The following is a 27162-nucleotide window of genomic DNA, read 5'->3' as shown; positions in this document are numbered from 1 at the left end:
AACCTACCAAATTAACACAAGATGCAGTGTGTCCCCTGCTGGATAACAAGTGGAACTGAGCTAGGGTTTGCAGTATCAGTCCCAAAAAGGCAATCGCATAACCTCACCAAGAGACAAACATCGCCAATGAGTTGATGCAAGGCGAGGTGGAAGAGAGAGACTGAGCAGTTCACCTGGGGCAACTTTTACAACTTCTAATGACAATGACACCTTTAACTTGCTTCCCCCCCGCCCCCCTGAGGATGCTGTGTCAAACAATTTGCAGCGACACGTCCTGTTTTATGGTAGTAATAACATTGCTTCTCTGACTTGGCGGAGCACCTTTAGGTTTATATAGGTTGGAGTATCTACTGATCATAACTGCTTGTTGTTTCTTAGCTTACTTTGACTGGATGTTGCAGTGAACAAAGAGTTCAAACAAGAAAATCTTTAAAGCTAAAAAAAAACCCCAATAAATCAACCAATATCAATTACCATGAATGTTACAGCCAGTCTTGCATTTTGAGAGATATCAATATGTGAATTTTAGACAAATTTTTTTATTATATGCTCTAATAAACTGCCCAATATTTTAATTTAGTCATCTTTTATAAACACAAACCCCAGTTTCCCACCTAAAATAAAAAAAACCCACTTTCATCAGTAGTTAGTTTGCATTTATTCACACAAAACATAATACATTTCTTCAATAAGGCAACACAATACTGTATATACATACAATGACTTATATGTATACCATGTTTAAAATTTATGTTACTTTGTCATTCTTTACTGTCACTACCAAGTGTAAATAAATAGTTTAGCAAGTCATGTAAAAGAGAGCCAGATGCAAAAACCTCAAAGTCAAACTGTACATCCAACGCAACGCTCCTTTACTTCCTGTAATATGTTGTCGTTGCCAACCTGTTTGAGCTGATTTCTGAACACAGCTTAATGGTCCATTTACTTTCTGAAATAAAAAAAGTGTACGGAAGCCCAGAGAGCTCAAAATACTGCAACTTACTTTGGAGCAACTTTAGAAAATATTCATCAAATATTCAAATCTGACAACAGATTTAGCAAAAATAATAAAAATGATAGCAATTATTCATGCATTAGCATACACAGAAGCCACTGCAAATACAATGAAAGTCTTTTTAGGGGTCATTAAATATTGATGAGCATACCGTAGCTTGTTGCTTTTGAAGGTGAAAGATGATGTTAGTGTCATTTAAGTTGTGTCACAGTTTCGTATTCTGTTTATATCCAAGTTTCTGCGTTTATTCTGACGGTATTTCAGCATGTGGTTGTTTTCTCACATTGATAAATGCTGAAAAATCTTTTAGTAGTTTGCTTGCGTTCTTGTGTTTTCATTAGTTGCCTGGAATTGAACTCTTTGGCTCACCGTAACACTAACCAGTGAAATTAACCTGTTAATCCTTCAGCATCAGTCAAAACCCAACAAACAAAAAACAACAAGAAAAAATCTCAAATGTAAACCTCTTCACAAGCTGACATCATAAGAAGTGGCTGGAGTTGGTGTCCTAAATTATGTGAGGTGCTTTCAGTGTGACGTGAGCATGCTGAATGTACCCCACCCACTGACGTGAAGTGAAAATGCCACTGTTAGTTCCCATTCTCTTCAAGACTGACAAAATCGTACGATCAGTTACAAAAATATAATTCTACTCTGCATTAACAAATGACACAAGTAATTAGTTCTGGTTTAGAAGACAAAGTTTTGAACCAGAAACTATGTGGAAATTAGAAAATGACATCAAGCAACAATACTGTAATTATTACCACTGTGTACAAAGCACACACAATGCTGCATACTTCACTATGATATATGAGCAGTACTAGATGCCACTCTGTTTTAGTCTCCTTCTGTGCATTTGATTGTGTTTTATGTCCTCTTGTTTTTCCTGCTTGCCTTTGCACTGCTTGATAAAAAGTTGGAAATCAAAGCTCCAAATGCTGATTATTTCATGACTTATATGTTCACACTTTTTTAACACTCTGTAGGATGAACTTTCCAAATTAAGTTCTTAATAACTCTATGTATTTACTGTATTAACAGTAAATCAATAAACTATTTATAACAAATTATAATGGAGCTGTAGCTGATTTAAGTCAGTATGCAAGTGTTGACTAAAGTCTTTGTCACCAACTAGGAAACTGAAAACATTTTAGCAACACAGTATAACATAAGTGTTAACCTAGATAATCTGATAGTTTCAATATAATACACACTAAATGTAAACAGTAATTGGAGGATTTATAATCCACTTTGTACAATACTGTTCGAAAGTCTTAGAGCACTCATTTTTTTATATTGCAATATGGGAAAGAAGTGATTTAAAACCTGTGCAAACAAACATGGAAATTCATCATGTAAGGCAAAAACAGGGTTTGTACAATTCTAACAAGCTTTAAAGTCAATATTTGGTATGATCACCTTTATTCTTTTACACTGTATGAAATCTCTTAGAAATTCTTACTGGTAATTTCTTTAAGTACGCTTCAGTAATAGTTCTCCAGGCTTCATGAAGGTAATTCAAAGTTCTGGTTTGATGTTGGCTGGTTTTTGTTTCATTATCTTTCACAATGATCCCACAGGGCTTTAATAATGTTGAAGTCCAGACTCTGGGTAGGCCAATCCATGACTGATAGTATTTCACAGGGTTTTTTTCCATTAAAGTTTTTTCCATCAAAGCTTTTACTGCATTGGCAGTGTGTTTGGGATCAATGTAATAATGAAAAATGAGTCAAATCAGGTACTTTCCAGATGGTACTGCATGGTGGATCAAAGTCTGACGGTACTTTTCTCCACTCATGCTTCAGAATTTTTGGATAAGATCCCCAACACTTCACCCATACTCACTGTTGTGTCTTTGTTGTGACCTTAACCATATATAGTGACAAATATTTGAACCACCACTGATTTTCAGTCCAGTTCTTTGGTAATTTGGCATACCTCAACCTTTTCTCAGCTGCCGTTAAGTTGCTATTGAGGCTTCAGTGAACAGTAGATGGATCAATAGATGTGTCCGGTCTTTGCAGGACTATTTTTTTTTTATCTTTATTTCTTACGGGCATGAGTTTCACACATTGTTGATCTACTATAGACAGTTTTGGGGTTTTTTAGGCCTGCCCCTGCTGTTATCCAGTGTTCTTTTAAGAACGCACAAATATGAAAATATGAAATATGCCAATTTTGGGGGCGAATAGCTTTTTGAGAATAAACATGTTTTTGATTTTTTGTGTTAAGCTGTTATATGTAGACACAATACTGGTTTATCCCTTGAGTTAGGACTTAGTTAGTTTATGTTTATGTGTAAATGATTCAAAAGTTGGTGTTAAGTGGCTTCACAAACAACAAGAAAACATTCCTTTGAAAATGTTCACATGCAAGAACTGGACTGAAAATTAACGAAAAGACAAAGATAGAAAGGATGGAGAACTATTGCTCAAGACCACTTTAAAAAAGACTAGCAAGTCTGGGTCCATGGAAACAAAATATAAAGAAGTGAGGGAAGGCTCAAGACTTTTGCACAGTATTGTAACTATTAACATATGTGGACATGAAATAGTATTAGAAGTGTATTATACTGTGTCTATAAATAATTATTTGCTTATACAACACTTATGAACTCCTCATATGAGTAGATATATAAGCATATCTTAGTGTGTTGTAGTGTTTCATTATCAACATATGAGCGTATGATAAGGCAATGCAGTGACTATGATTGAAAAAAAGTTTAATTGTGTTTGCTGTCAGGGCTTTGACCCCGACTTTAACAAGCAGCGTGACCTTTAAATATAGAGATTTTGCCCTCAGTCTCTCAACATAAAAAACTCACACACAGACTTTAAAAATCTGCACACACAGACACACACTTACAGACACCTACATTTGGCAAGAAACACTTAAACAATTCCATTAATCCTTTATATGGTAGAGTACGTTCACACTGTGTAACAGGTCTATGAAAAGAGTGTAGTGGTGTGAAGAAAGAAGCAGCATCAATGCTACTCAGTTAACTGAAGCCACAACAGATATATGACTGTATCATCATGTGTGGAGCTGAAATGGCTGGTCGAATAATTAATCACTCGACACCCTTAAGAAAAAGAAAATGCTTAAATGCAAATATTCCAACTTCCCAAATCTAATCACACATCAGTTTTCTGGTCTTTTATAATAGCATTTTTAAAATTTAGTTACACCTCACCATCTTTTTTCTATATTATCATTTGGACTCTGGAAAGCTATAATTCCTACTGATAAACGTTTTGTCCCATGTATGACAAACAAAACAAAGTGAATAAGGGAACATAGTTACACATTACCTGCTTCTGCTCTATACATCTTACATCTCAAACTTTCTCACATGTCTAATCCTTTTTAAATTAATCAATTGCATATGAGATATATTAATATTAATAAGACCACGATGAGGAGCAGGGTGTGGAAGTGATTACACTGTACTGTACATCTGTACACATGGAGTAGCAGGCAGTATCGGAGTGAACACAGTATTTAAAACTGGCTACTTCGTTCTTAGTTGCCATGGAAACGGCAAGTGTCTCATGCTTCAAGTTGGACTAAAATGTAAACATTCATTTGTAGATTTTGATCTTTTCATCTGTGTTCATGTCCACCTTTATATGGCAAACAACAAGAAGAGCAAATCTGCAGTCTGCTTGAAACGCTCCGATAGATGAGATTCTCTCATTTCATCTCTTTCAGCTCTTCCAGGAGAACATTTCTCTACCAAACCCTGACTTCTGACCGCTCTATCAGGCGATAAAACACATTTTCCTATCCAGCGTCACAAACAAGTAAAAGCCTCCAAGGTTCTGAAATGATAAAAAAAAAAAAAAAAAAAAATCAAAGTAGCCTTTTCCACATATTCGCTAAATTCATCAAAAGATTGAGCATACTTGTCCTTGACAAACACATGCATGCATTGCAAACACACATACACACGCACGCACACATACATCTCAGCTGTAGTTGTAGGTGAAGTTATATGAGCTAGGCTCCTTTGGCACAGGAGGCGGCGCTTCCGGGATCGTGATGTTCTCAAGGTCGAGGAGGCGGAGCTTCATCTCCATGCTGATGAGAGTATCTAGGTCACTGCGTGTCAGGTCACTGCCCATCTCTCTGCCCAGCAGCGCACACAGCCCATCAGTCCAGATACAATACTGCACATATGCACACACACATAGAAACATGAAGGTGAAACACAGCCAGGTCTATATGAGGGAAAATATCCAAGAAGAGGTTTTTGTTTTGTTACGTTAGCTGATTTCTGACAGCAGCTTTTAGACTTTTAGCTGAAAGTTATACATTTTTTACATATTTTTGAAATATTTGTTTGTTTTACAATAATAAAAAAAACTGCATTAACACCCATTTTATCACCTTTTAAAGTCAATATAGACAATGTATTAGGAAACAGCTGACAGTTTACATAAGTGGCAAACACCGAACAACTTGGACTTCATTTGGAAGTGTTTCCATCCACCTGGCAAAAGTAAGTGCAATATTAACTCACATTCTGCTTTACACCAATTGCCAAGGGAAATATCTGGCTCTTTAGCTGCTGTGTTCACCAGCTGGTTGCTAACTTTATCTGTCTGCCGTTTAGTGCTGGGAAGGTAACATACAGCAAATCTGTCAGAGCTTATTCAGCTGCCTGCTGTCGCTGGAAATGAGGATGATGAGAGCTGTGAGACTAAGGCAAATCAGTAGATTTGCTGACTGTAAAACAAAGTAAAGAAGTTAATGATGCTAAAGTGTTCCACAAGGATGTGCAATTCAGGGGGAGTTAAAGCTAATTCTTTCCAAGCCCGCCACACAAACAACCAGGTTTTAATAATAGAAATACTAATCAGTGCGGATTTAAGTTCTCACATGTGCCAAACAAAAGGAAGAACAGCTGTCATGTTATCGTGCACACATGAGCTTACCTCGTATTTGTTGGGTGCAACAAAATTAAGTGTTTCATCGGGATCATAGAGGACAGAGAAGGCCAACTCCAGCACCTCCTGAGGGAATCAGCAGGTCAAACAGAGTTTCTACACCGAGTGGCAGCACAGAATTAAAGGGCACCTATGAGACTAGAATGGCAATTAAAAAGAAAGAAAATGACACTACCTTGTTCTGTTTTAGAGCACTTTTCTCCTTCATATGAGGGCAGTCCTTCCCTGTCACCACAGACTTGATATCGGAGACGGGGACTGGGGAAAAACAGAAGAAACAAACACATAATCATATTCATCTATTAAGGTCAGCCTTGTGACGGACGCGGCGTGCTCTGCTGGTGACAGTGTCATTGTCTGTGTTATGAAAGACTTATTATCAGGCAGATGGAACCACTATAGTGTCTTACTCTTGTCACTGAGTAGCTCAAAAGGCACTTCACCCTGAGGTGACTCATCCAAGTCCCCGTAGTGCAGCACTTTGTGATTCAGAGAGAGTCTGCAGAACCAAAACTTTTCTAGATAAAAGAAGGGGACAAGGTGCATAGTTTACAATCAGCGCTCATTCATAAGAGCAAAGCGATTGCTCTGATGCTGTACTGTACCTTGCCTTCGACGGTTGCCCAGTTTACGGAAGCAGCTTCCCTCGCACAGCCGGTTGAGTCGCTGTTGCTTGATGAGCTCTAAGATCTCGGGCTGAATTCTCTCCCGCAACTCACTGCAGCATAAAAACACAAAGAACACAGTTCGGATATGATTAAAAACTCCTCAAATGCTAGAGACCACAGCCGAGTACACAAGCATCGTGGGAAAGTCCATGTTGTCGTGGGCCCAGTGGCACCTACTGTGACAAACGTGGGTTTGACTTAAGATTGGACAGTCAGACCAGTGCAGCTATATGGGTCATGGGTCACTCTAAAACAGTGATCCATGCCTTTATCAAAGCTCTGTCAGATTCCTGTAACTCTTTGTACATTGGTGAGTGCTCCCTGTCTCGTTTCAAGCTGGTGCAACTGCTGGATTTTAACTGGAAAACGGAAGAGACAGCACATTACTCCTCTTTTATCTTCACTGCTCTGAGTTCATTTTAAAATCAAGCCTGTGCTTCCTTATTGAAGTTCAATAAGGAAGATCTGTAATCACTCATCTGCCTACTTTCCTGGGTGTTCAGCTGCTAGTCTGTTCTTCACATCACTACCATTTTCCCTCGCTATCAATCTCAATACAGACACCATTACTGCAGTCCAATCCTCTTCTTGCCTGTCTTCTTTCAGCCAATCAGCTTCCACTCCGTGCGTGGAGGTGTAGAGGGAACAAGCCTTTTGCAGGTGCAGCTTTCAAATTGTGGAGTTCGTTGCCACTACACATCGGACCGGCTTCTTCACTGGCCATTTTTAAATTTGCTCCTAAGACGCACCTCCTCTGCTCGGCTTTGAGCCAATTTTTTTCTTCATTTATTAAATATTTTATTATAATGTATTTTTATTCTTATGTTTAGCACTTCAGACAGTGGTTGCTGTTTTTAAAGTGCTTTATCAACAAAGTTGGCTTGTCAACCAGATAAAGACGAAAGAGATACCTCTTCTGGGAAACACTGTGTGAGTGAAGTTTACTTCCAGCACCCGCCTATTCTTGACCTTCATTTTGATCTCAGCAACAACACTGTAAAGCTTCATGGTCATATCTTTAATGCTATCATGTTGACATGTGTCCTAAAATGTCCAAACATATACACACAACCCAAAGAACTCAAAACTGCCTTCGCCCTAACTTTGCAGTAACGCCAAGTGCAGCAGGTGTTTCGAGGATCAGACACCACAACAGTCTGACAGACTTGCGAAGCAAAGGGAAAAAAAAAAATTACAGCCACATTCTCAAGGCAGGTAATGAGAAAGAAAAGTAGTGTGGACACAAACTGACATGATGGGTGGAGACTGGAAATCATCCTGGCTCATTCGTTCTGACTGCCGCAGACGCAGAATCTCTGAATAGTTGAGGCCTCGCAGCTTAGTCTTCAGCTGGTCTATGGACGACGGTTTCATGGCCAGAGCTCTGGTGATCTGCTCACGGACCACTTGCATCACCTGGTGAGGGTTTAACCAAACATACACACAAAAGACGAGTAAGAAAAGATGACATACTCTCCCGAATGCTAACATGGGTACAGTACACCGTAGAGTAGTAACACTGGCTTTTAATGAACCCTCATTCCCCAGGGAAGAAGCTAAAACTGCTGACTGAAATATGTTTAAAAGGTATTAATATTTAAACCACTCTATACACAAAACAGCTTTGTATATCCCTGTTCATTTCATTAAATGTCTTTCAAGGTAGTAACTGTCATGCATTATTTAATAAACCAAAAACCTTTCAACTGTTTGCTCCAGTGAGCTGCTCGGTCACACATTGCAGAACACAGCAGCTACAGTAATGTGTGTCAGTGTTACGCCTGATATTCCTCACAGTGATACCTGTCAAACACAGTCTGCTCTGGATGGATGGTGTGTATTTGGTAATGATGAGCACCTACTGTAAGCAACCCACCTACTGTACTCAACATCACTGCATTTGAGTGATTGTGTTTACAATCATACCGTCTTGTTAAATCATCATTTTAGTTAGGTTATGTCAGTGTGGTGACTTTTCCATAATTAGCACTTAATTATTTCAGATTACCACTTGAAAATTAGCTAATGAAGGAAAGTGCAGCTGTGGCTCATAGACAGGTCTATGTTTTACAAACATTTTTTGCCGACATATTGTACAAAGTAAAGTTCTTGACCTAATGATGGAGAGAAAGAAAAACTGAGTTAAGGAACTGCCAAAATGATTAGCCAACAGAGAGGAATTAATGTGTTCTTCTGAAAAAAGAGAAAGTCGTGGGGATCACCAAAGTCATGAATATTCACTGTTTGGGTGAATCTGATTACAAAAATCAAAGCACACATTCCTGAACAATTTCTGTTTTTGAGACAAACCAACTAGTTAGCATCCACACCAACCACATGGATGAGAGCAGCATCAGCAGCCGAGTCCCGTGATCGACTGGTGGCCTGTATGAAAATGACCTGCTCTAACACTTTCCCATCTACCTCTACTGCTACTATCAAATAAAGACAAAACACAAACAGACATTCTGCTTCTTCTTTATTTCCCTCCATTGCTGAGCATTTCTAGCTTGAATGCAGTGCACCAGCACTTTGAAGTGACATTGTTCAAAACACAAACTCACTCAGTAGGGTTGACAACCAACACAATATTAATTGTATTATATAACAAGACTGTGGTCAAGCTACTAAGTTTTTATTATTGCAGAGAGCAATACAAAAAACACATTAGCATTCTCATCTACCAACTTAATATATTTGAATACGTATGACTGAATTAATCCAGTATTGTAACTTGAAGCTGTGTCGTGTAGAGCAGTGTCGGGTAACAGTGCAGAGTCCAAGGTGCATGATTACAGGTGAGGACGAGAGAGTGTGGAGTTACTCTCTTCAAAGTTTTACCATGAAAATAATCAGTCTAAAGGGACTGGAAATAGATCATATTTCTCCCATATTAGTTTGCCTTCATTTTCATATGATCAGATCAAATGATCAGGCACGGTGATATCTTAAAGACTTTACAATAACATGTTAGCCAAAAGAAAGCACTCTAGTCTTAGAGCTCAGATTTACTTGTGTTGCTTTGAGTTTCTAGCAGTAGAATGGGAAATACAAATAGAATGGGAGGCAGAGCCTTCACCTTTACAGTGGAACCAGCTCCCAGTTTGGGCTCAGGAGTCACACACTCTCTCTACTCCACAACATAGATAAATAAAGTTAAATTTAAGTAAATATAATTAAACATGTATTTTAAACTAAACCCAGAGAACTCAATTTCCAATTATTCCCAGGAACTTTAAACAATCTGACTATATTATCTGTGTTTAGTTTAATTACACACAATTAACTATACTAATAGTACTTTTACTTCACAGAGTTTGAAAAGGTAGTACTTTGGGTTTGTAATGGCTGTCATATAAGTGGCTCTACGAAGAGGCTTGCACCATTGCACCATCCATCTATAAACCACTCAATCAATCACATGGTCTAACATGTGGCAGTATGGTTTATACTATTTCAAATGATATAAAAGGTTGTCTAGGGTGGAAATGTTGACATGTAAATGTGTTGTGTATGTTCATATCTGACCTTGTTGAAGTCCTCAGCTGTGGCTCTCATCTCCTTCCAAGTTTTATTAAGCAGCTGGATGCAGACACAGAAGAACTCCTCCCATGCCCGGTCATGGGTGAAGAACATGGGGTGATAATCGTTGCAGCCCTCATTAGCTACACAAAAGAAAAGATTTCTAAATGAAAAACATGAAGCATGAGGGAGACACACTTCTTCCATATCACACCATTTTGCAATCGAGGAGCAAGTTCAATATCAAATTTAACAAAAATGCAAAAAAACATTAAGGGATAGAGTGACACTGAAATACAACAGCAACATATGCAAAGCTGCTTACGCAGTTCTCCAACTTGGAGTATCTCACACAGCATTCGAGTAAGTTCGATGGCACAGCGGCCAAAAGGACACTCGTGTTTATCCTCTCGGCTGCTGTTCTCCAGAACAATCTGTCATGAGTAGGGAAACATGTTAACGTGTTGTGGAAGACTTTGCTGGCTCTGTAAACTCGGCAAAGTCATGCATGAGACCAGCACTGACCCTGATGTACGTGTCCTGGTGAACTTTGGCTAGATACAGCATGTTGTCCAGAGCCAGCATCCCTGGTGGCGTCTGGGTAAAGTCCATAGCTGGGTTCACGTGGTTCTGCATTTTAAATAGAGATAATGTGAGTGAAGAGACAGAAAGAATTGCACCAAACTGGGTCGATTTCAACCTCCAGATCATTCCAGAAGAAACTGAAATCTCTAGCGGAGACTCACAGTGAAGCCCAGCATCTTGTAGTCCTTGGTGTACATGGCCTTTCTTTTCTCTGTGCCAGTGGGGTCGTTTTCTCCATCGAAGGCAATTCTGCGTAGCTCAAAAATGATGTCTCTCTGAGCCTGTGAGAGAAAAAACATGTTTGGAGTATATTAGCATAAACAGGAACACACAGCTGCAAAGGAATGAAATGAAAAAGGCAAAAAGGCTAGGTCAATTGGCAGAGAGTGAATGGCTGTAAACTTTACATTCAAATCACACAAACCACTGCACAGCAACATGGAAATAAGCACAAAATTCATTATTCCACTTTTTTACCTGGTCATTAGGATCCATTTTTGTCATCATTCGTTCTTCCAAAAGGTTAAAAGTCAACACCTGCAGCACATATAACTGATGTGCCATTTCTGCTTTGATTGGTCGATTTCCTCTGATGACGTGCTGGAAAGGAGGAGCAGAGGGATTTTAGCTGAGCCTTTATGATGGCTGCAAATTTGTAAACAAGCAGCATATCATATGAAGCAGTACAAACCAAAGCTACTGATGGAATATAACAAAAACGGACCAAATGAATTGTATTATTTTTCTAATTAGAAGCAAAATATGCATTTTTCTGACATACACCATGATTACAATTTGTCTGAAATAACAATAAAAAATAAAATAGCACAGACATTTATCTAGTAGATAACCAGGTCACACTAACAGTGCATGAAAGAGCACAATGGTGGAGCTGCTCTAGGACCTTTCCTTATTCCAGGAGGCTTGAGTGCAGCACTTCCCAACTTGCAGCCATTTGCAGCCAGTTCAACCAGGCGCTTTCAGACAAATGCCAAAAGGAATCATTTTCAGAGATTTTGTTCCACTTCATAGACTTGGCCCCATATCACATTTGCTGGTTCTGTGTCACAGCCCTGCAAGTGAGTAAAGCTTTCCATTTTCCAAATTGTGACCAGCTCTTTGTTCAAGGGTCGAAACCATCACCAAACGCCAACACTTTAAAGTCTCAAAGGAGGATGAACGCAAGTATTGTGTATCACCAAGGTTTTCGGGAGTTTTATTGGAAGTAGTTCCTGACACTTTCAATGGGAATTGTTTAAAGTACTTGGAAAGCTTAACAGCCATCAAATGAAAGCTCTGCTACGTTTTAGTGTCTGAGTTTCAGACTTGATACTCACATTGAGGATGATGGAGCGCAGGTGTTTCTGAGCCAAAGAGCTTGCCATTTCCTGAGGGTAAAGACAGACATTACTCCAACCCACAAAAATCAATTTAGGAACTATGATTTACTACAAACTAGAATCGCACCCAATGCTAATTTTACTGACATCAACCTATGGATAAATGAGAATTTTGAAGAAATAATCTAAAGCTAGATTTTGATCTATGGTTTAAACCATTTGCCTTTCACACCTTCTGTAAAATATGTCTCACAGTCGGTGACGAGTCTGTCTGCTGGTGCAGCAAGCTATGGTTCTGGCTTAATTTGAGCATTTATGCAGCAGCTTTCCATGACACAGAAAGGATCAGACAGTGAAAGAGAGGTGGAAAAGATGATATGAGCTAAAGAGGGATGTGTACTCACAGTGAGGTGCTGCTCCAGCGGGTTAGTATACTCCTCCTACGGGTTCAGAGTGGGAGGAGTAGTGTGGGTGTAACAGTAATGGAAATAAAACGTGCACGCACATGGACCATGAGATACATCACCGGCACAGCATGCAACGAAATAAGAACATGAAACAGCATCATATAAAAATCAGCAGTCACACATCACCTAATGCACCCGACGTAAAGTACATTTATAAACCATCACCCACGGCAGGATTTATCAACCCACAGAGTAGCAGGATGATGCTTAGAACTACCATTAAACATGCAAATCACTGAGGCTTACTGGCTGCTCTCATGTGTGTACTGTAAACAAGTTAGTCTCTTCTGATTCCTCCCTGCCTCTCCTCTTTTATAAGAAAAAAGAAAAACATCAAAAACTGATGCGGAGAGATCTATATATCTAAAAGTTGAGGTGCTACTTTATGCCTATTTGCTAAATGAGGTGAAAACTGGCATTTAGATGGTAATTACTGTAATGCCACAGCGTGAGCTAAACACAGGATGCATTTCTGCTGTGTTTCTCCAAGTATAATTGACTCACTTCGCCCTCCAGTGGTCAACAACAGCAACTGGAGATAAATGAACATTAAAAGCCCTTTGCATACCGTTTACTGTTACGGTAAAAACAAAACTGGTGCACTGCACAGTAAATTAAGGAAAATACTTTATCTTGAGATTAAATATAATTGAGTGTACACTTGAATTTTTTAGAACTTTAAAGCTGAATGAGGACTGATGATTTTAGCACCTTTGCATTTGGGAAACTTTAAGTATAAACCAGGTGTTGCAAATCTGCAGCTGCACAGCCTTAGTAACAATTAAAATAACTAAAAATAGCGAAAAAAGTAATATTAAAAAATGTAAGATGTCATATTTTGCTGTTGAAAAATCCTTTAAAAAATGTAAACAGCTATCGTCAATTTGTGTAAATGGAGGGTTTGTACTAACAGAGGACAGCAACAAGCAATAATTTTTTTTTAGTTTTATCTAAATTCTTTGGCTTAGTTAAAACATTTAATTGAGAGTTCTCAGGAAGTAAAGCAAGTTGTTTAACTAATTGGAAGGCCGGTGGTGTGATCCCCAGCTCCTCTAGTATGCATCTCAAAGTATCCTTTGCCAAGGTACTGAACCCCAAATTGCCCTCGATGAATCTAACAGAGTTTGAGTGTGTGACTGTTAGGTTAAAATCATGAATGCGTGTGTGAGACTGCATGAATGAGGCCTGTAGTTAGAAAGCGTTTTGCTCAAACCGAGTAGAAAACGTCTACATACTGTAAGTACTACTACATTTATTATAGGACATTTCAAGAAATGTTGTGTTTTCTATGTTACAATACAATTTCTGGCATAAACTGCAAATCAAAGTTTACATGGAGAACAATAATTTAGAAAAGCACACAACTGCATGTAAGGTGTATTAAACAAGGTTAAACTCTGAACCATGCTGGAGTTAGGAGAGAGAGGATGGATGGCGGTGACAGGTGGGACAGAAACACTTCCATCTTCGGTATTTGTACATTTATCTGAACAACAAAAATACTCGAGATTCAATTTGTTTTTGTTCGACTCTCCTTGAATCAACTTAAAAACTGAAAATAGAAATAGAAATGCAATGTAATGTGATGTGATATATTACACATGAATAACATCGAGAACAGTCTTTAAATGGAAAGAAGCTGCTTTCTTAAAACTCATTGTTTTCTGTTTTCCGACTTCTTTTTCTAAAAGACGCAAACAACCATCAGTCACTTGCAGATGGGTGGCCAGTTAACCTCACTGAGCTGCTCTGGAAAAACTGCAGCAAAACAAATGTACAAACCTCAAAGGAAAGTATCTGGAGTGAGACTGTCATTGCAGCGATGGCTGAATCCACAGCGTGACAGCTGGCAGACAGACGTCTGTTCGTGAGATTAGCTTTAATTGGCCTACTGGTGCGCACCACGGTGAGCCCCTGTCTGCAGCTCTCTGACACCACAAATGTTATGAATCAATGTCTATTATGTATAAGTGGATTTCTTTAGGATGAAATATGAAGATTTAATAGAAGTATATCAGTTAGGTCTGTTAGGTCTGTCCTTGTCTCTGTGCTGTTAGTGCAGTGCACCGACCTGCCGTCTGTCCTCTGGTGCCTTCAGGAAGAGAGCATTGATGAGAGCGATGGCGTACGTCTGGATCTCCTGGTTTGACCTGAAGGAATATCCAGCAGCGCAACAACCAGTTAGAAGCAGCATGCTCTGCAAATCTCCACACAGGAACAAAACTACAGGCTAACAGCATAAAAAAATAGTCTAATTACCATCAAAACAAACACCTGGGATGGGTGCAGGATTTTTAGAAGCGTCTTATTTGCACCAGTCTTTAGTTTTGCTATGTGACATTTTTCTAAACTTTGGCTTTACTCCAATAAAAAGACCAAAACCAACTTTGAGTTTATCATAACAGAAAATGCTTTTTGATCTTATACCTAATATTATTAGTGAGGCATATATGATGTGGATATGTACATAGGAGGGATAATGGATATACTGGACAAAGTATGATGACTATGGAGCTGCCAGGCAGGAGGAAAAGAGAAAGAGCACAGAGAAGATTCATGAAAGAAGTGAAGGAGGATATGCAGAGGGTTGGTGTGAGAGAGGAGGATGAGACAGGGGTGACATGGAGGCAGATGATGCGCCCCCTAAAGGCAGTATCCAAAAGAAGAAGATTCATTTTCATTATTTCATAGGGCTCCACTGTTGTTGATAATACAAAATGTATCATCGTTATAACTAGCACAGAGATTTGATTTGATTTTGCGAGTGACTCATATGCAGTCGTGCTGCTGTGAAAACTCACCAGAGCAGGCATGTCAAACTCATTTTACATCGTGGGCCACATACAGCCCACTTTGATCCTAAATGGGCCAGAACAGTGAAATTCCCCATTCTGTCAGTGTAAATACGTTTATCTACACATTTAATCCCTGAGATATATGTAAGAAACAGAATTAAGCCAAGTATTTGGGGTTAAATTGTGAGAACAGTAATAATGGCCATGGAGCAGGTTTTTATCAGTAGGAAAAGCTGTAAAACATATGAAAATGTATGCTCTCTTTGCCTTGTTCTTTAGTGAAAGGCCCCATCCAGTGGGCTGAGAGTCTGCATCGGGACCATTCTGGGCCCCAGGCCTTATGTTTGACACTTGTACACTTGAGCAAACAGAGCAGATTAACTACTTAAGGTCACCACTAACATTCACACCAGGCATTCCTTCATCTGATTATAACGAAACTGGCAGCCTGATACATCCAGTAAAAGTAGTTTCCATCACCACTATGCGTCAGGTTCTTGGTTAGGAGCTCTTTGAGTTTTGGTTAGTTTGGTTGGTTCATGGTGTTTTCAGCATTACTTACTGCATGATTCTTCAGCTGTTTTCCTTCCTCTATGTTCCCTGACCCCCTCCCCCAATTAGTCACCCTGCCCACCCTGTGTATTCAGGTTGTATGCGTTCTCCATGTCATGTGTTCGACCCCCTTTTTGGGGGTTTTGTGTCCTCCTAACTTGTTGGTTTTGGTCTTTTCATGGGAGTTCTCAGCAACAACAAAAATCTTATAACAGCAATGCTGTTTGATTGGAATCATCTGTGCACCCATACCCATCCACATAAACAGAAACAAAACTCACAGCAACTTTTTCTATCCAGTCACCCCACACTTCTATACCCTCCACTTTCCCCCATTTCAGAGCGCAGGAAGCCCCTGTGCGTGTGTGTGTGCTCACACTTGCAGGTGCCCGATGAGCTGTCCCACGGTGATCTCCTGTGCCACCCGATGGTAGAGGCTATGGCTGTTCAGAACCATGCTCTCGAGGATGGCCAAGGAGCGCTGCAGGATGGACACGTCCACCATCGGCTGGTTGACGTAGCCCGCAATCTAAGTGAGCACAGAGAAAACCGGTTAACACAGAGAAACAAATTTTGTTTCTTTGTTTCATTTCTTGGTTTATTTGGTTCATTTTGACAAAAATCGAGTAGAATATTTTTATCCAGTACAAAGAAAACAAAATCAAGAGTTCTGCAAAATTCTCCCAAGTGACTGCCAAGGCTAGGATGAAGTTTTCCAGAGAAAACTATTTACATAAACACAGAATGAGCTCCAAATTATGTGAGTAGTTGCTCAGCAACTGTACCCACACATATCCGGCATTTGTGTAGAAAAAGAGGTCAAAGAAAAAGTGCAATTAAAGAAAAGTGGAAGGATAAAAAGGCATAAAAATGACCGACCTTGAAGTTTAGTTTTGTTTTCTTAAAGTGGAAAGTTGTACAGTGGTGTTTCACTGAAATGAAAAATGTGTCCTATGAATTGTTCTTTTGTTGGAAGAAGTACCTGCTTGATGAAGGACAATGAGATAAGGTCCCAGGACACAATGCCATGATCCATTAGTTCCAGGAAGGCAGTGAGAGTGAAGGCCAACATTTCACCAAAGCTGAAGGGAGTGAAGTACAGTCAGGGCAGGCCTTTCAGATCACACGTTAACATTTAGATTAACTTTACAGAAATCCTGATACGAGGGCAGAATTTAAAAAGCCAAACCTTATCTTTTTGATTAAGTGGATTCATTTGACCTCCACAAGTAATTCAACTGTAACATATAAATAAAATCACTAAATGAATGTGAACTGAGTTTAAAAGTGCAAGTAGTGGATTTGGAAGGAAGCAGCAAAAGTAAAGGAAACTGATGTTCTTTAAAAATTGCTAATAGCCTTAGCAGATTACAGCACTGCCATTAAGCAATGCCAAGCTTTGCAAATTCAACAAAGATGATACAACACACAGTCATCGATCAGCTCTGTCAGCTGTAAAAAACAAAACAAAAACGTTACCCCTCAGCCTCCTAGAACAGCGGTCCCCAACCTTTTTTTGTGCCACAGACCAGACTGGCCTTTAAGGTGTCGCGGATAAATAAAATATTTATTCATAACACATGGGAAAAGACCCAGGGAAACTGAGTTAACGATAAAACGATAAAAAATAATGCTAAAAACTGATAAAAACCCTAAAAACCATAAATTTCACACCCGGGCCTCAACTTTCGCAGCCCGGTACCAAACAACTCACGGACCGGTACCAGTCCGTGGCCCGGGGGTTGGTGATTGCTGTCCTAGAAGATACACCTATGGTATCAATTTCAAAATCTTACATCACCTCCTTCACAAGTATCAAGTAGTATAAGCTTTTCAGAAAACTTGACCTCTGACCTTGAGAACAAGGTCACCAATGGTATCAGTTTGAATGGCTGAGGGGTAAAAAACTCACTGAGTGCCGCTCTCCACAAGACGAGCCAGCGTCCCAATGCCTTCCATATTGATGAACTCTGCAGCAAAGGTTGGATCTGCAGAGAGTTTGGCGAGCTCCTTCAGAGCCTCGAGGCGAGCATCGATGCCATGGGACTGGATCCTCTCCAGGAGCTGGCGAGCAGCACGAGCCTGTCAGAGACAAACACGATCAATCAGTGTCATGATACCTTCATCACCTTGTCCAGGTCACTGAATTTACTGTAAACATATATGGAGAAACTTATAGCCCATGTGGAATAATACATTTTAATAATTTTCTATTAGCTACAATAGCAAATGTTAATGTGATCTTTTATGAGACCAGTGTCTTATAAACTGCAAGATATATACACTAGTCTTTTTTTAGGTACACCTTGCTTTTATTATATAACTAAAGATCAGCAGTTTCTGAAGTACTCAAAACAGGCCTGTCGAGCACCAACAACCACGCCTCATCCAAAGTCACTTAAATCATTTTTCTTCCCCATGCTGATGCTTCATTTGAACTTCAGCAGGTCATCTTCACCATGTCTACATGCGTGAATGCACAGAGTTGCTGCCACGTGATTGGCTGATTTAATGTTTGTAGTAATGGCTATTATTGTTAACAGTGAGTGCATCTTATAAGACATGCAAAACATAAGCATTTAATATATTTTTGTATTTATTTTGTCACACAAGAGAGCGCTTCTCCAGCAAATGTATTGCTATGGCACTTTCAAATCAATGCCACATTTTTCACTTACAGGAGAAATTGCTAATCGAAGAATGGTCCCGTTCTTGATGTCGCCACGACTCTGAAAGGATTACAACAGAGTTCAGTATCGATTCATAAAGTCCTCATCTCAAGGTTAGGAAGAAAACAATGAAGCTCACCTGCTCAGTGATATAAAGCTGAGGACCATCAGCATAACGCAGGGCAAACTGCTCTGAGCCAGACAAAGACCAGCTGGAGACAAAAGCAGAGAGAAAATGTTTGCTAAAGAATTAATATTCAATATCAGTTTTGAATACTAGGAAAATAAAGAAGAAAATTAGTAGAACACACTGTAGAAATGTAATGCAATGCAGCATACTCTGGTATGCATGAACAAAAGGTTGCTCGAAGTCAGATTGTTGCCTTCAGCAGTTGTATTTACACGAGCAGCAAACACAAGAGGCTGTGGAGGAGAATCACTCAGTGGGTGTTAACAGTAAAGTGCAAAGAATTTTCTGTTTCAGATGGTAAAAGGAGGCAGTGGGTAGATGGAGCCAGGCTAAGAGCTGGATAGGTGGGATAAAATCTGTAATAGCCATCACTTAGGTGCAAAAAAGTCCAAACACAACAATGGGGGTTAGAAAGAGGTAAGTGGGGTTATGTATGGTGTTACAGCAGTAAGTGTGGTCATCATAAGCATTTTCTCATGTCAGTTTAGCTTTTCCACATAGACTTTCACGACGCAGATCTAAGAGAATGACATTTCTCATCTTTTTTCTGGGCTTTCACTGCTTCTTACAGTTTAGTTAGTTAACTAATGTGCTCCTTAGATCTACCATTTGATTGAGCTATCTGTAATAAAGCTTTAAATACATTCTACTAATCACCAAAGTCTAGTTCATTATAGCTAACACTAGAGCAGGGCGATATAAGATTTTTTCATATCACGATATGTTTTTTTCATTTCTGGCGATAACGATATATATCACGATATAAGCCAAATAACTATATTTGTAAGATTTAAATGTGACGTTGCTCACAAGTAAAATGTGAAATAATCAGCAGCTTGTTTTGATTTAAATATTTATTTCCCATAATAAGTTCAACAGGGTAGATGTACTTAAGGAACATGAGACTTTTTCAGATAAATAGGCAAATATTGCAAACTACACAAAAGGCAGCGTTTAAGTTTCAAAATAGAACAAACAAAACAGACTACTAAATTGTCAATTCCACTTAGAAACAAAATATTAATTCTAAAAATAAATCTTAGTTTGTTTTACAGAAGAACAGACAAAATTGACTAACTTTTGTCAATATCAAATAAACTGAGAACTAAAAGGAAATTCTCAATCTCTCCTTGTTGTATAGCTTAGCTTTTCAAACAGTTTTAAAATAAAGATGCTAACAGAACATTCTTAACAATAAACTTTAGTCTGACAAAAGCCGAATGATGAATTAGCGCTTTCAGTGAGAGATTGAGCATGCACCGGTTTATTGTATTTCCAGACTTGCTTTCGGCACAATTTACAGTGTGCGCTACTCTGTTTTTTTGTCAGACTTGAAATAGACGAAATACCTTCACATTACGGAACTTCTATGGCCCTTCCGTTCGACAATCTCTCCGGCATTGGAACCATCATCTGTTTTCTCTTCGGTAACCTTTGGTCACGCACTCAGTTGATTTTTCTCTAGTCGGCACACTCATTTCCTCCATTACCCGGGCAGCACGGCGGCTGGCCCCCCACCCCCTTCTCCGGCTGGCTGCTTCCCAAACAAATACACATGTGCGCCTTGGCACTTGTGCTGTACGCAACAAGTCAAGTGACGTGACGCTGCGGCTGTGATTGGTTCGGCTCTGCGCTACTTAATTTGGATTGGCTGATTTCTTTTTTTTTTTTTTAAGAGAGCAAGAGAGATGAGGCCTATCGCAATAGTTTAATTTTTCTATCGAGAAAAAGTTATTTCGCAATACATATCGTTATCGTTCTATCGCCCAGCTCTAGCTAACACTTTAGAAACTAAATAAATCTCAAATATTTTAAGTAATCCTACAGAACATACCTTTGGAAACAATTAAAACATACAGGAGTAATACTTACCCATCACATACTTCCCGAATTATTGAGGACAAAGGTCTTTTCTGCAAAGAGGGGAAAGAAACTCATTACAGACTTGAAAAATTCAACATTAAAGAACTTAAAGGAATCATGAATCATCACTCCTCACATGGCACTATCTATCAAATCTGCCAGTTGGGGTACTTTCATATTTTGCATACATGAAATTTTCACATTAAAGCCGCACATAATTTTCTCCCCTTTAATTGTTATTCCCATTCCTGTTATGCACTTCGTTTATTCTTCACTCAACTCTTTACAGAACACATGTGTTTATACACCTCTCTGCATTTAATCATTAGTTATTATAAATCTCTGACTCTCTTCCACAGTGTGTCTTTTGGCCCGTCTTCCTCCCCTCACCTCCCAACCACTCATGACACACGGCCACCCCTCCATGAGCCCAGTTCTGCTGGAAGCTTCTTCCTGTTAAAAATGAGTTTTTCCTTCCCACTATTGCCAAGTGCTTTCTCATAGGGAGTCATCTGATTGTTGGGATTCTCTCTCTTTTACTGTAGGGTTTTTACATTATAACATAAAGAGCCTTGAGGCGACCCGTTGTTGTGGCACTACATAAATAAAACTGAACTGAATTGAATAATTCACTGTAATAGCTAGAGGAAGATAAGTTCTTAGAGGCATTGTGAGGATTTATTTCATTTGTCGTACTCATGCATACCTGGTCCATCTCTATTAGCTGAGCATTGGCACCAGGCCATTCAATAGCCACCTTCACGATGTCAGATGGGGGAGGCATGGCCGTGTTTTAGTTAGTACCCTGTAGAAAAAAAGGAAAATAAATAACACCAGTCATTCAGAGACTTTCTGAACCACTACATTTAAATGTTACTCTTCAAATAAATGATGATTAAAAATACAAAGAACTGCCTTGCTGAGCTATGTGGCTCAAGAGTCAGACAATGAGAATATTAGCATGAATCTGGGGTTGTACATCACCTAACTGATAACTGTTGAAAGCGTCAGTCGCTGTCACAGCTCTGCTGCATAAACCTCTGTGTCAGCTCCCCTGTGAACATAGAAAAACACAGCCTGGTCATGCAGACCCAAAAGCTCAATTCGCTCAGTTGCTGCATTTTCTCTTCAGTGAACTGAATCTGTCAGAGAACAGATCAATAAGCATGACTGTTTCACAAAACCACCCACACAAACACACACACACAGTCACATAAATATCTTGGCTGGGTCAAGCTTTCTGCCAGCTGAGTCTGGTCTGCTGTATTATGTTGCCCTTGACATATCTGCATATTATTTGCAAAGCATAACCTAATTACCTTCATTTCCAGCTCGCTCTGCACCCTCTATGCAAAAACATTATTAGACCGGTAAATTATTACAGTTTAGTTATTACTGAAAACGTCTCTTTTATTTCCTTTTCACATTTTGTATTTTGGCAATGAAGAAGTAAAGATAAATAGAGCTTGTACGAATCCAAAAACTGTGTGGAAAATGGTTATTAATTGGAACAATATGGGATGTTACCTTCTGGCCATCTGCTCCGTTTGAACTCAAATTCCTTTATAACGCTCACTCTCGTGTAGCCTGCGTGTTTGCAGTAATTCAGTTTTTATAACTGTTCTAACTTTTATTTGCACTCTTGTTTAGTCAGGCCTCACTTTTAACACCTAATTGTAGCAGAACACTGACGTTTATTAAACATATTTTTCACGATCTGCAACAAAAAAAGCTTGGCGATACAAAAGCAGGAAGAGCACAGCAGGGACCAGTCTTTGGCAACACACCGATATCCCCCTCTGCTCAGACACAGGGGGAGCAGGAAAAGCCGTCTGATTGGGAGACAGCTGTAAAGAAAAGAAACACTGCTGTTTCCCAAATGGCTCTTTGCATTCAGGGTGCTTTCAGGATACAAAGCGCTTTGTAAAGCTCAGCTACTCATCTGCGAAGTAAAGCACTGCCCTACTGTTACACGAGAGACAAACCTTTGTGAAACAAACTGAACCAACAACTGTATTCCCTAGAGATTTATCAGCGTAGTGATATTTCCAGCACAGTCTTTCTGAAGAGTTTGAATGTTTGTTCTATAAATACGTTTGCCTGCCATTTTATATGATCAGTGGATGTGATGTCTGACACTGTGCTCCTTTGATCAGTCACGAAATAAAGCACAGTTTGTTCTTGAGTTTAAGTTCATTCTTTAGAGAATGCAGCATGAGCTGTCAGTATATTATTGCACCGCAGATGCCAGCTTCTCCTGATCAAAGTTGGGATAAAGATTTAAGCTCTTGTACTTTAAATAATTAGCATGCACAAATCCTTTCATCTTTGGACCAGGGGATCACTCAACTGTGACAGTGTCAGAACAAAGCTTAACAGACTGATATACAGCATTAACATTTATATCAAGTAAACAAGTTATCAGTGGAGTCTGAAAATACCACTGAGTGAATTATGCCTAAAATAAATTTGGATTATGATGAAGAAAGAGGAAAAATTAATAATACATGACAGAATACTGGTTTTGCAGACAGTCCATTATATAATCTCTGATCTCTAATATCTGCTAAAAGGCCTGTTCTCTTACAAAGAAAATATAGTAAAAACATTTTCCACATGTTCTTGTACTGATGTACAGCACTAGAGTTGGACCGGTAATCTGGCATACTGGGCATTTTCCCGGTGGGCCAACGCACTTTTGGGATGCGCCGACAGCAGTCCATTTGTTCATTTTTATTACTGACACTGGATCTCCCAGTCAAATCTCTTAACACGACCAGCTCTTCCCCTACCGTCGCTGTGTGCTCACGCAGCTTGTAGAAAAAGTTTTGTGTGGAAGAAGTGGCGATGGTGGAGCTGAGAGAAAACAATAAAAAGAAACTAATAATAGATACAGCAAATTAACTGCTGCTAGCACCAGCTGTGGAGAAGTGAGGAAGAGACAAGGAAAATTAAATTAACGTGGTAAGAAAATACATAGAGGGACATATTTAGAAAGGGAGAGATTCAAGGATTCAGCTAAAATGACCATGAGCCACTACTAATAGCTAAAGAGTAGCTTTTAATTATTGTCACATGCTGCAATACGACTGCTTCAATATCCATAATCAAACTTATGCCATCGGCCAGGGATGATTTTCCGTCCCAGTCCAGCCTCCAGCCCTATTCAGCAATGACATGTGGCTAAATAGCTGCACAAACAAAAAGTATCTGTTACTATAAACCAGGGGTCTCAAACTTGTGGCCCGCACATTGACGTGATCTATGACCACATCTCAAAAGTGCTCTATTGGACTGAGACTGTGGAGGCCATTTGAGTACAGTGAGCTCATTCTCATGTTCAAGAAACCGGTTTCTTGAACTGCTTCCAGTTTATCCTGCTTGAAGCAGTCATCACTATGTGGATACACTGTGGTGATAAAGTGATGGACATGGTCACCAATTCTCAGGTAGGCAAAAAATATAATATAACTGTTGATACAAAGCAGGATGGATCCCGGCTTTCATGTTGTTTATGCCATTTCTGACCCTACAACCTGAATGTTGCAATAAAAAATATCAGACCAGGCAATGTTTTTCCCATCTTCAATTGTTCAATTTTCATGTGAATTGTAGCGTTAGTTTTCTGTCCTTAGCTGACTGAAAGGGCACTCAGTGTGGGCTTCTGCTGCCAGAACCCATCTGCTTGAAAGTTTGACATGTTGTGTTGGCGTTCAAAGACATTCTTCTGCATCTTTACTGTACTTTTAACAAGTTGTAATTAAGTTACTATTACCTTCCTATCAGCTCAAAGCAGTCTGGCCATTCTCCTCTCACCTCTAAACTTAATAAGGCATTTTTACCCAGAGAACTGCCATTCTCTGTAAGCCGCCAAAGATTTTTGTGTAGGACAATTCCAGTATATCAGCAATTTCTGAGCATTGTTGGTGTCAGATGGGCTGTCTGACACCAACAATGCTCAAAGTTGTTCACATTTCTTCCCCATTCTCATGCTTGGTTTGAACTTGAGCAGCTCATCTTGACCATGTATACATGTCTAACTGCATGGAGATGCTGCAATGTGATTGGCCAATTAGATATTTATGTTAATAAACAGCTAGGTCAAAAACTGAAACCACAGCCAGTGATGAAACACAGCAGAAACATGAGCAATAGTAGTTAGTAAAAGAGTCATTTATCATTTTGTAAAAGTAAAATTAGTAATATTTGTTCTTATTTGCTTGTTCCCTGAAAGACAAAGATTACTGTAACTAACCAACTGATATCGGGCGTATTTCAGGATACATTTCTGGAAATATAAGAAGTTACAATGCATTTTTTCAGCCTGAGAGCTATGAAACCGAAAAAGTCAGACAGAATTTAGAATCAGGTATCCCTTGTGCTTTTCTTACTAAAGATCTCCAATTATATTCTGTAGATAAGGTTTGTGTTTTTAGTAAATCATCTCCATTGGTGGAAAAGTAAAAACACAATTGTTATTAATAAGCTCTCTATGGATAGTCTATAGATCAGCGTAACTTAGGTATGTCAGTCATTCAAGCGAACCAGAGGTGCACTAGAGGTAGGCAGTTTGGTCCAAACAGCAATAGTATCAATACCAACACTGGTATTGGTATTGAATTGATAATAGCACAATAGCATCAATACTTTGTTTTTATCCTCTATGTTCAGTATTTTGCCCACTGAACTGTGTTAAATACATTATTTTGGGGGGAATATAAAATATGTCACAGTTTTTGTGTTGAATGTCACATCTATCTTATTTATAACCTATAAGACATTTAGACATCAGAAGTTGAACCAAAGTCCTTTAGAAACAGACACGTTTACATCACAGGTCTTCATAAAAAATGAAGTGTTTTATTTTGTTAACTAATTATTGCAGAAAGTAAAAATCACAGTGGTTTAGTGGTGATTAAAATGTGTTCAGAATTTGCAAACTGATGGTGATTCACCTCATAAGTGATGACACATTGCTCTCCCCTACATAAGCTGCATTTCTAAGTTAAAAGTATCGGTATCGGCAGTACTGGCACTGTATTTACTTGTGATCGATACCCTTTACTTTATCCCACAAGACTATGCAGTGACTACACCTGTGTTTCTCCTGCCTCGCCATTTCAAAATACCTGCTGGTTTTGTCCAATTCTGGTGACTGTGCACAGAGCAGACATATTGATGAAAAGCGATGGGAACTATTTTCTTTCCACTTTCTGCGGGCCTGTCATCTGGCTGGTATGACTGGATTCGCGGCTGCCGCGCGCACTGGGAGCTTTTTATTTGGCTGCACGCGCTGTGGTGGTAGCTTAGCAACTACTGCTAAGAAGCTCAAGCCTGAAAAGAAACCCAACAGTGTGGTCGGAGCCTAAATTCAAAAGACTCCCAACTTTTTGTATCCCCCCGGCGCCACCAGCTACTTCTCGCCGCGACCCGGATGTTTCTGACGCCATTTTACTGTGGTTTTAAATGTGGTTCGGGGCTCCCATCCAGGCCAGTGGGCATTAAAAACGGGTTCACACATGAAAAACTGAGAAGCGCCTAACTTTGATGACAGCTAGTTGCCTACTTGATCATGCGCAGTGGCGCCCCTTCTGGTTATACGATAGCTGCTGTCTGAGGAGAAAAACAGCCTAGGTAATTTTTCTTAAAAAAAACAATTAAGGCAAATTTATCTTCTGGTATCCCAGAGTGCGATAACAGTCATCCTCTGGCAATTAAGAAGGCTGATGTCTTCTTAGCAGCTCATTCTCAGCCATCATTAATATAACCATCCACGCTTATTTAATCAGAAACTTTAACTTAAAATGTTTAAAGCGTAATTGTTGGTGATCGATTAGTCAGGATCAAAGCTGTGGTTAACAGAAGCCCACCGACTGGTGCATTGAAAGGCTGCATTTGCAACCTTGTGATGTTTAGCGTAATCAATCACAACTCATGATCGTGTCGTTTCTTTAATTAAACAGCGGCTAACGTCTCTTGCTGTTCTCTGCCTCTGATTAATAGCAAACTCACTCGCTATTACAGTGAGCACCACCGTTATTCCTCAGAAGGCGGCTAGTGTTATTCAATCATCCAACCCAGCCTGTCCCCGTCTTCTCCTCCATTGCAGTCAGGATACAGCCCGTCACCCGAGCAGAGGATGCTCACCGGCTTCGCCGGAGGGTTTTAACGAGGGGTACTTATCTGCTAATGTCATACTTGGTGTTACTCACCCCGTGTTCTGGCCATCGATGGTGCTCTCGGTATCCCCCTCTGTCCCCAGTGAAATCCTCGTGAAAAGGAGACGCGGTTCCACGCCTTGTAGGCGGGACACCATGTCACCGTCTGCAAATGAGGCAGGCTCCTCATCATTTGTGCACTCTCAATCTGTCGTCTCACTTTAACCCTTACATACTGTTCATATTTCACTGTGTGGTCCGGATAGCTACCGAATGGTTAATTACAGATCAATTTAGAAAAGGATAAATGGTCTGGCTTTAATAAATACATTATAAATCTTTAATAATAGTTTCAGAGAGCGGGGAGAATGGATCTTTTAGGT

The 27162-nt window shown here is 39.5% G+C and overlaps 1 protein-coding gene across 6 annotated transcripts; it reads right to left on the bottom strand.

Moving 5' to 3' along the window:
* Positions 1-688: 688 nt before the first annotated feature.
* On the bottom strand, positions 689-26917 carry elmo2 (engulfment and cell motility 2). 6 transcript variants are annotated; one of them, XM_063474310.1, is made up of 24 exons: positions 26834-26917; positions 21606-21675; positions 21328-21426; positions 20631-20671; positions 18708-18780; positions 18578-18628; positions 17812-17981; positions 16882-16981; positions 16277-16428; positions 14624-14702; positions 12490-12525; positions 12083-12133; positions 11223-11345; positions 10907-11026; positions 10686-10790; positions 10486-10594; positions 10167-10303; positions 7891-8054; positions 6576-6688; positions 6381-6488; positions 6146-6228; positions 5959-6036; positions 4987-5190; positions 689-4842 (listed from the first exon to the last, which is right to left on the bottom strand). In XM_063474310.1, the coding sequence occupies exons 3-23, from the start codon at positions 21403-21405 to the stop codon at positions 4990-4992; spliced, it is 2172 nt and encodes a 723-aa protein (XP_063330380.1). In that variant the 5' UTR covers positions 21406-21426; positions 21606-21675; positions 26834-26917; the 3' UTR covers positions 689-4842; positions 4987-4989. The 6 variants fall into 6 exon arrangements, with proteins under 6 accessions (XP_063330380.1, XP_063330378.1, XP_063330381.1 ...); XM_063474308.1 differs by having other exon boundaries at positions 689-5190; XM_063474311.1 differs by having other exon boundaries at positions 689-5190; positions 16283-16428.
* Positions 26918-27162: the final 245 nt, after the last annotated feature.

This window comes from Pelmatolapia mariae, linkage group LG5 (assembly GCF_036321145.2).
Source record: "Pelmatolapia mariae isolate MD_Pm_ZW linkage group LG5, Pm_UMD_F_2, whole genome shotgun sequence".
Taxonomy (NCBI): domain Eukaryota; kingdom Metazoa; phylum Chordata; class Actinopteri; order Cichliformes; family Cichlidae; genus Pelmatolapia; species Pelmatolapia mariae.
Note: the sequence above shows the minus strand (reverse complement) of the source record. Positions and strands in the feature narration are given on the sequence as shown.

Bases quoted from the DNA above. Each gene is read 5' to 3' on its own strand.
- elmo2 (XM_063474308.1), bottom strand. From the start codon at position 21,405: ATGCCTCCCCCATCTGACATCGTGAAGGTGGCTATTGAATGGCCTGGT. The intron at 16,429-16,881 runs GTACTTCTTCCA...GTGCTCACTTAG, and splicing joins CATTGTCCTTCATCAAGCAG to ATTGCGGGCTACGTCAACCA. The intron at 6,229-6,380 runs GTAAGACACTAT...GTTTTTCCCCAG, and splicing joins TGAGCTACTCAGTGACAAGA to TCCCCGTCTCCGATATCAAG.